At 36.0% G+C, this 10,664-nt stretch overlaps 1 protein-coding gene across 1 annotated transcript; it reads left to right on the top strand.

Moving 5' to 3' along the window:
• Positions 1-3,519: 3,519 nt before the first annotated feature.
• On the top strand, positions 3,520-5,162 carry LOC135639641 (protein CURLY FLAG LEAF 1-like). The gene is made up of 2 exons (XM_065153488.1): positions 3,520-3,756; positions 4,325-5,162. Exons 1-2 carry the CDS (start codon positions 3,577-3,579, stop codon positions 4,820-4,822), a joined length of 678 nt encoding a protein of 225 aa, XP_065009560.1. The 5' UTR covers positions 3,520-3,576; the 3' UTR covers positions 4,823-5,162.
• The last annotated feature ends 5,502 nt before the right edge of the window (positions 5,163-10,664 follow it).

Genomic DNA, 10,664 nt, shown 5'->3' with positions numbered 1-10,664 from the left:
CTAAAATTTGAGAATTTTTTTGTTGTTTAAAAAATTTTTGTAGGGTGCTTCTTTAAAAAAAAAATTATCATTTTGCTTATGTTTGTCATCGCCCTCTACTTAGCTCTGTTAGGATCGAGTTGACACTAAGAGGGGGGGGAGAGTGAATTAGTGAAGCAGATAAAAACGTCGATTTTGAAAAATTTTCATTTCGATTAAAATCGTTCTTGAAAGATGTTAACTTGAAAACGTACGAGAACAGTAAAATATCTGGAGTACATGTAGCCTATGAGAGTGAGAATGCATATCTCTCACATGAAACAATTACATGTAGCCTACATGTAAATCCAATAATAGAGTGGTGTAGAATTCAATGCACACCTAACTCTTAACTCAACGATGTAACATTATTGCTTATTGAAGATGAACAAATATGGAGTAGATGCATCATACTAATTATGAGAACACTTGGAACAGATACTCATACCTTATGGAGCCATTGAAGAGCCATGACATTGATTGATTAGCTTGTGCACCAGTTGCATAGTAGATGCAGCTCTTGAATGTACTAGGTTTTCATCTTTGTTAAGTGACTGGAAGCTGACAAACTAAAATATAACACAAGATATAAAACATAAGCATAGCCGATCAGATATTTTTTTCATACGTTCTCTCCCTTAAATCACATATTAAAAAGATACAGGAGATCAGACCATTTTTCTAACCTGATATTTGTTTATCATGTATTAAATATCTGAAGATTATATACAATAATAATAGGCACAATATGAATTGCATAAAGAGACTCAATGCACAAACATACAAGTATAAATGTTATTTTCAGTATTCATATCCGGTTCACCCATATCATAAAAGAATAATGCTACTTTTATATCAAGACATATATTAATATTGTTAATACAAAACCATATATCCGAAGGAAAAATAAAATCAACCAAAAGCAATATTTAGTCATCCACCCCAAAAAAATGATAAAGGCAAAGGATTGGAGTTAGTATAGTAGTTTGGGTCATAACCAACCATCCACTAATGAGTCAATATTATCAAAAGAATATAAATCCATAAATCATAAAAATTTTAATAAAGTCCGACAAATAAATTATTCTCCCGACATTAAATTACATTGTCTAAATCAATCCATTCTACATAGGTGAGGAGCCAACCACCTAACCTACCCACCTCTTTGAGAAACATCTCGCTTATGTATGGTGGTCGATTTATAGAGTAGTAATCCAATTTAATTGCCTATATATTCATGGAGAATGACAAGTACTTGACTTTTATCGATCACAATATCATCATATATGTCATTTTTGTATGAAGATTTATTATAACCAATTAGCTCTGCTAAAAAACTATGTCGCCGTTAATGTTGCAAACATGAAGAAAATATAATTCAGGATGTCATGCCATAGTACTAAGAGATAAGTTTCACAAGTTGGCATGCTGTGTGCAATGGAACTGTTTGAATGATAAAGCATTTCTGCCAACAGATGATCGATTGTAGAACTCAAAAACTTGGGAGTAATGATTAAAATAATCATGAAATTTTTTGGTAATTAATTGTGCTAGGCAACATTTCTTTAGCAACAAATTCAACAAGTTGAGATGCTATGTTCGGTGGTAATGTTTTTAACTGACAAAGAATTTCCGAAAGAGACGGCCAACGATGATCATAAGACCCAAATACTTGGGACCAGTAGATCATAATAATAATGAGTTTTTAGTATATCATTATGCTGTGCAACACTATTTCAGAACAAATAACCAAAGTTGGAACGACATGCAATCGATCTGTTTACTAGATACTTTTCGGTCAGACATACATACAACAAAGATGATCGTAAGACCAAAGTTTTTATGTAAATCATTTTTCTATTATGATTTTTTTTTCCCAATCATTGTGCTATCATAAAGGCCAAGGATGTCATATCAAATTCATACAGATATGTCAAAAAAATATACTTAAATTCACATACACAGATTAACCTAGTCATATCTTTGTGCCATTTCTTGGATCTCCACACCATCAGTGATAGTGTGATTGAACGAACCTGAACATGGAACATTTAAACAGCTAAATCATTACAGAAGAATGAAGATGACTGCACTCACAAAGACAGCTAGACAGCTGACTGATGAGCAATAATTTGTCAGAAACCTTTGCATTATGGTGAATGCAACATTTGCTTTCCTTAATAGCAAAGGTTTGAACATCATGAAACAACCATATTTAAAATAGATGCAGACATTCAAAAAGTTGCATATTTCCTTTTTAACCATCTGCGCAGTTATTGCAATTTAAGCAGTTGCATATTCACATTATTGGAAAAGTTACATATTCAGATTATTCGATTTCATCGAACTAAGATCCACAAAACACTACACAATGAGTTCATAGGTTTTAAAACGGATCAAGAATCATACATAATGGCAACAAGCTTCTCATACAATTAGATCCATGTAGTCAAATTAGTTAAATTACTTGGAGACCTAGTTTATATGCTGATCCAAATAGATCATATCCTAATCTGACGAATTGCTGGAGACTCATTAGTTTTTCAGGAGATATTTGGCACACTTTCTAGCTTGTTTGTTTGTATGTATCAGTTATCTTTAGTGACAACTACTCTTTGTGATAGCAGGAATTTTTCTTTCCCCACTGGGATCCAACTGATTTCTTTTAAATGCATGTCATGCATTCTTTAAAAAGCAATTACTGCCACATAGTGAACAATATAATACCGATTTGTGCAAATTACTTCTCAACTCTCTCATCTTATTCAAGGAAAACCTCAAGATTCAAAAGATCCTGCTCATCCGATGTTGATCACCACCTCCAATCTACATGCTCTAGCCCCCAATAGATCCAACCGCTAAACCTAAACTTTTGCCACCTTTATGACCTATCTACCAACATGCTCCTGATGATACCAAACATCAATCCATGTCATGTTTTGTGATGATGACAAACGTACAGTGACAATAGTAATCATGCTCATTCCACTATTACAGTCATAAAATATTGTCACTAACATACTAGTAATCTTTTCTGTAAACTCCTGTCATAAAATATTGTCACTAATATGGAACTCCAATGGCATCCTTCATGCACCCAATTGCATACAGATTCATTGCAATTCAATAGATAGTGCAATCAATGAAATCATACCAAAGTTGCCCGCTAGAAAATGTGAAACCACTGCATGTACAAGATTTGCACATAAAAAGACTTGTGTTACCTGAGGTTGACATATTTGGAAGGCATTATAACACATTAGATTCATTAAACTTCTCTTCTTCCCCCTTACTAAGATTCATCAACTAATGGTAAAATCTACCATGTAATAGTCAACTATTGAATAAGAGTATCCGTATGGCTTATCTAATTTTTTTCGCTCAGCATTGCATTTATTGATGCCATTAGGACTTCCCATACTGTAGCATTTCAAAGAGGTGTATAAATATATAAAGGTGAGATCTGTTTCGTATGGCTCTTCAAACCCCTTTGGCACATTAATTCCCTATCTCTTTTCTTTTCTCTTCTGATATTTTTCATAGGTGATCCGGGAGAGGATGATGGTTGTGGATGTGAGCTCAGAAGCACGAATGTTGAGAGGTTACGAGGAAGGGGACCGGAGGAGGGAGCTCGTTACTAGAGACTTGCTCGGCGGCAACGGAGCAGTGCTTGGATCCACTGTGGTGGATCTCGAGCTCAAAGTTCCAGCCGGTTGGGAAAGGCGGCTCGATCTATCAGTATGTTGTTTAAGCTCATACGTCATCTTCTTTTCTATTCCCTATGGGTACTCGTTTAAATTTGAATTCATAAAGTGGTTCTTCCCTCTCCTGAAAAGATTGGATTTTTTATGTGAATTAGTCATTTGCTTAGATGTTTCTTGGAGGAAAATGGAAATTTCAGTTTTTTCTCGAGCACTTAACCAGATTTCCACAGGAATTTTCATTTCTCTCCATGAATCTCTTATACTAAATTTGGACTTTCCTTAATTTATAGCTTGAAGTCAAGCTAAGCATTCTCCTCCAGTTTGAATTACAAACGTTGCAGACTAAGCCCCCGATGTCTGTAACATAGATATCTCTTTTCAATTCTCTGAGCAACACCAGATTCCCCTTTCTTCTTTGTTCGGCTTTCCCTTTATAGAATAATTGTTCTTTCTTTCTAGGGCTCTCCATGATCTTTTTGTTAAGGAAAAGTATTCAAATAATAAATTATTGATTTTCCATATTATTCTGGAAAAAAAAAACATCTTTTCCAAGCTATTCTTCATTTTCATCCACTAAAACCCTAAATTTCGACAAATTGCAGTCGGGAAGAACGTACCTCCTGAAGCGCAACCCTGATCCGGCACCCCGGCGATACCACGAACTCAACCTCAAGCTCCCTCCGCCATCCTCCGCCGCACACTTCCTGGAAATGGAGGCAGCCGCGCCGCCCTCGAGGAACCAGAGCGTGTGCACCCTCGAGCAGGTGAAGTACGCTCTCGAGCGCGCCGGGTGCGAGGAGCGGTCCCCCGCTGCCCGCCGCCCCCGTGGCTCCCCAGCGCCTCACTCCTCGTCGATCACCACCTCCTCCTCGAACAAACGGATGATGATGGCCGAACCGGAAGAGGGCGCGTCGCCGCCCGGGACGATGGCGGTCGCCGGGTGCCCGGAATGTCTTCTCTACGTGCTCGTCTCGGTGGTGGCTCCGCGTTGTCCGAGGTGTGTCGCGCACGTGCCGGTCCACAGCGAACCCAAAAAGAGACCCAAGTTTGACCTCAACACCATAACGCAAAACAATGACGAGGATGTTGACTTGAATTAATATTTATAAGTATTATCTAATAAAAAGGAAAAAAAATTAAATATTTAATTAGATTTAAGAGTAGGCAGCCATTTTTAAAATTGATTTTGGGTGTAGAATTGCTCCATAATTAAAAATATATACTAATCGATCTCTTTTCCTCTCTTTTTCTCTTTCCATCACTTCATTTTTTTAAAGCAAAATAGGTGTTTTTATTTGAGGGTCTATATTTTTCAATTTGAAAAATTTTATTATGTATGGAAATTTATGAAAATGATATCTTGTTTATGATTTTAACTGTTTGTAATCTTGTTTATGATTTTAAATCTTATTGGAGATCCATATTAGTGACAATATTTTATGACAGGAGTTTACAGAAAAGATTACTAGTATGTTAGTGACAATATTTTATGAATGTAATAGTGGAATGAGCATGATTACTATTGTCATTGAACGGTTGTCATCATCACAAAACATGACATGGATTGATGTTTGGTATCATCAGGAGCATGTTGGTAGATAGGTCATAAAGGTGGCAAAAGTTTAGGTTTAGCGGTTGGATCTATTGGGTGCTAGAGCATGTAGATTGGAGGTGGTGATCAACATCGGATGAGCAGGAACTTTTGAATCTTGAGGTCTTCCTTGAATAAGATGAGAGAGTTGAGAAGTAATTTGCACACATTTGTTTCAATGTAAACGAGAAGAATGCAGACAACTTCTATAAATGCAAATCGGTATATATTGTTCACTGTGGGGCAGTAGTTCCTTTTTAAAGAATAGAGACGCAGTGGATTAGTGTAGTGGATTAAACCTGGTAAGTTTCGAATCGATTTCGTAAATGTATAGAGATTTCAATTGGACGAATGATGACTTAGCTAAAATAGCTCGAGTAAAGATAATAAAAAATAGGGAGATGAAAATCGAACGATTTGCAACTAAATAGAGAAATGATTCAGACAATTAAAGACTCACATTCAAGGAACATCACGATGTATAGTGGTTCGGTCAAATGACCTACATCCACTTTCGAAGCCTTCTTCGATGAGACTCCCAACTTCCACTAGCAAATCACTTTGAAGGGGAAAGACCAAACACCCTTCTTCCAACCTTCTTACAAGTGGTTTACACTCTTACATATTTTTCTAAAGAGAAAGAGGGAGATAAACACTTAAGCTATTGAAAACAAGACTTTGCTAGACTTTTTCTCACTTTCTAACTACTCAAAAAGTTATAATCTCTGCTGAGAATTGAGAGGTGTTTATAGGCCCCAAGAGGATTCAAATTTGGGCTATAAATTTGAATTACTTTTGGGTTTCTCGATATTGGCGGTGCCACCACCTGTCAGTGTCACTGACAGTGTACTAGCGATGCCATCGCCGGTCCTCTTGGGTTCTAGGCGGTGCCACCGCCTGGACTATTCCAGCTCACTGGTTGGGCTCCAAAGTTGGCCCAAATCAGTCCAAACTCGGGCCCAATTGGCCCATAACCGGGTTATAGGATTAACCCTTAATCTTTACCCAAATTATATGAAAATTATGAAATTTAGACATAACCCTAAGCAAATTTTTAACCAGCAATGTCGAGTTTCCTTCCGGGGAACTTCCGGCGGACTTCCGATACACCCTCGGATTTCTTCCGGCGAACTCCCAGCAGGCTCCCGGTCTTGTTGCGAGTTCAACGAGTCTTTGACAAGTATCTGAACCTTCTCGGTGATCTTCGCGAACCTCCGACGATCTTTCTAGTGGACTTCCGAAAACTTCGGCAAGTCCCCGATTCTTTCTCAGTTGGTTCCGGCAGCACTTCCGACGATTCTTCGGACTTACGACGGACTCTCGAACACCCATCGAACTTGACTCCAGTAAACTTTCTTTATGTCTTCAAGCTATCGTAGTTAATCCTGCACATGTAAAACACACTTCGATCTAGACAATTAATCCTAAGCATCTAATCAAGTTGTCCGGCATGTCATTGGTCCCTCGACGCTTCGTTCGATTCTTCGGCGCATCGTCCTCTCTTGTGGCCTATTGCCCAATCGGCCAGTTGACTCCGCAAATCCGATATCCTTAGCACAATCTCCGCTCTTCTTGGCTCGATGCCCGAATCCACGGCCCGAAGCCTTCTATCGATGCGTCGACTTATCCACCGGCCCGACGTCCAATCTTCTAACATGTTCCTCCGGCACAACATGATTTTCCTACTATAATTGTCTCATCTTGATCGAAGCATCCTACGTCACTCAAAACGTAGATTAAAACATAAACACATATCGATTGGTTTCATCATCAAAATACGAGATTCAATAATCTCCCTCTTTTTGATGATGACAACCAATCGATGACGGAGTTAACCTTAACTCCCGGAGTTTAAACATACTCCCTCTATCAATATGCCATAATGATAGAAACTTTTGGATTAAAAAATTCAAGCAACATGTCATGATCAATCATGTATGTCATCAACATACTTCTCCCCCTTTGTCATCAACAAAAATAAGAAGTTCCAACTTTCATGTGTTTAAGTATACGTTCAACATATTGCATGAAAAACATAATATCAAGTTTTATCATCATGCAATTTGTAAGCTTGAAAATTTAGCAAGTGTTACATCATGCTTAGAACATTCAAGCTATCAAGTTGTAGATATGAAAGTTTTACAACATACAAGCTAGCAAATTTAAAGATGTGCAAGTTAGCATATTTGCTTTTCTTTGCGATGTGCAAGATAGCATTTTTTGTAATGTTCAAGATAGCAAGTTCTATATCATACTAGCTAGCAAATTAGAGACGTTCAAGAAAGCAACTATTGCTTCCTGAAATATGCAAGTTGCAACCTAGCAAATTTTTACTTCCTTTGCAATGTTTGAGCTAGCAATTTTGTTTCCATTGCAAAGTGCAAGTTAGCATGTTTTGTATCTTGAGATAGGCAAGACTGTGCTTTTGGTATGCAAATTTATAATATACAAGTTATCAACTTTTACATAAAAAGTTAGCAAAAAGATATGCAAGATGGACTATTTTGTCTCTTTTCGAAATGTGTAACTTGGCACATAATGCTTCTTTTAAGATTTACAAGACAGCACTTTTGATTCTTCTTGAAGTATGCAAGCTAGCAAAATTTGCTCCCCATATGTCATTGTCAAATAGAAGGGAATAACAATACAATCATGTAATTCATTTCCCTTTACTATAATCTTCAAATCATGACAAGGGTAAATAACAAAGATGAAAAATGAATGTCAAAAGACATATCATTTTTGACAAATTTCTTCTTTTGTAAATAGAAAGCATGATAGGAAACAATCTTGATTCAAAAAGAAAACTCAAGTTATAAATTACCAAGATGTCATGTAGCATATCATGGTTTACAAGAACAAGTTTCTTGTTAGTTAATAGCAAAAAGAATTGTATGAGAATAAAATCTTATGATTCACGTAGAAAATCTCCTCTTTTATAAAACGAGAGAATCACGATAAAGAATCTTAATTTACATAAAGTTTCAAAACATAATTATCAAGATCATGAATACTAAAAGACCATGAAACATTTCGACAAATCTCCTTTTAAATGGAAACCAATCTTGATTCATTCAATAGAAAATTCAAATTATAATTGCGAGAAATCAATATCATGATTTCAATAAAAACCCATTAAATTCAAATCATTTTCATAATCCATGAGATTCATAAAAATAATGCAAATGGATTCATCAAAATCAATAAGATAGAGAAAAATAATTTTCAAGAAAAATGTTCTTCTCTTTTAGTTGTTTCAATTCATGTGATTTATTTCATTCAAGTATGCCCTTTTTTATTTATGTCAAATAAAAACATGCATCATGTTTAAAACCAAAAGTGCGAGATTTATTACGACAATGATCAATAATGCACTTTCATTATGGTAAAAATCGATAATCCATAAATCACAAGATTCATCATGCATAATTTCGAAAATCTCATGCATAGAACAAAATTATCAATCATGATATCAAAACATTTATCATTTAAAGCATTCATGATACACATCATATGCAATACATCACATACATTATTATAATAAAAAGCATAAGTATTGCTTGCATAATACCAAATCATCATATATATTTTCAAAACATATAAACTCATCATTATATGCATGATTCTAAATCATCATTCATATTATTTCAATCATTGTTTTAATCAAAATCATTTTGTTTGTTTATCATAAAATATGTATTTTTTATTATCATTTTCGAAATTACTAGCATGATCATAATTTTTATATTTTCATTTTTAAATATGTAATTTTTAAGAAAATTAATTCTAAACTAAAATAAAAAATATGTCATGAAAAGCATTATATAATTTTGAAGTAAATTAAGAGCATTTTTATTACCTCATCGTCGAAAGTCGTTAAGGCGTAGTTTGCCATCTCGCCTTTGTTGATTTTTGCCTCATATTCGGAGGAGCTCGAGTCTTCCCAATTTGTGTTCTTCTTCTTGCATTCAAAGCAAGTAGTTCCGTTCTTTTTGTTCTTTAATTTTTGTTTCATTAACTTTTTAAATTTCTTTACAAGTTCAAGTTCACCATCACTTGAGCTTATGCTCGAGTGGTCTTCATGTGTTCTATGTCCCAAATCCTCCATATTCTTTGGAAGGTGGTTCTCTAAGTTCTTCATGAGCATGACACGTCATTTCGTAGGTCATTAGAGACCCAATAAATTCTTTGAGAGGAAATGTTTTAAGGTCCTTGGCCTCTTGAATGACCATAACTTTTGGATCCCAATTCTTTGGAAGGGATCTTAAAATTTTAGTTACTAGTTTAAAGTTAGAAAAACCTTTACCAAGAACTTTGAGTCCATTGATAACATCCATGAAACGGGTGTACATGTCTCCGATGGACTCACTTGGTTTCATCCAGAAAAGTTCGTAAGAATGCACAAGAATGTTGATTTGGACTCTTTCACTCGGCTAGTGCCTTCATGAGTAACCTTAAGAGTTCTCCAAATATCAAAAATCGAATCACAAATCGAAACACAATTAAATTCATTTTTGTCAAGTGCACAAATCAAGGCATTTATAGCCTTTGCGTTTAAAGCAAAAACCTTCTTCTCCGATTCATCCCCTTTGCTCATCAGAAGAGAAGATTTTTGAAATCCATTTTCAATAATATTCCAAAGCTCAAAATCCATGAAAATAAGGAAGATCCTCATACAAGTCTTCCAATACGTGTAATCTGACCCATTAGACATAGGCGAATGTGTAATAGAGTGACCCTCTTGCATGCCGGAGTAAGCCATCTCTCTTGGGTATTAAACCAAATATGAGAGTGAGCCTTGCTCTGATACCAATTGTTAGGATCGCAGCGGCATTAAGAGGGGGGGAGGGGGGGGGGGTGGGTGAATTAGTGCAGGGGATGAAAACTCGTAAGTTTGAAATCGATTTCGTAAATGTATAGAGATTTCGATTTGATGAAGGATGACTTAGCTAAAATAGCTCGAGTAAAGGTAGTCAAGAGTAGGGAGATGAAAACCGAACGATTTGCAGCTAAGTAGAGAAATGATTTAGAAAATTAAACACTCACACATTCAAGGAATACCACGATGTATAGTGGTTCGGTCAAATGACCTACATCCACTTTCGAAGCCTTCTTCGATGAGGCTCCCAACTTCCACTAGCAAATCACTTTGAAGGAGAAGGACCAAATACCCCTCTTATAACCTTCTTACAAGTGATTCACACTCTTACAGATTTTTCCAAAGAGCAAGAGAGAGGCGAACACTTAAGCTATTGAAAACAAGACTTTGCTAGACTTTTTCTCACTTTCTAACTTCTCAAAAAGGTGTAATCCCTACTGAGAATTGAGGGGTATTTATAGGCCCCAAGAGG

The sequence above is a fragment of the Musa acuminata genome, chromosome BXJ3-6 (assembly GCF_036884655.1).
Source record: "Musa acuminata AAA Group cultivar baxijiao chromosome BXJ3-6, Cavendish_Baxijiao_AAA, whole genome shotgun sequence".
NCBI lineage: Eukaryota > Viridiplantae > Streptophyta > Magnoliopsida > Zingiberales > Musaceae > Musa > Musa acuminata.
Note: the sequence above shows the minus strand (reverse complement) of the source record. Positions and strands in the feature narration are given on the sequence as shown.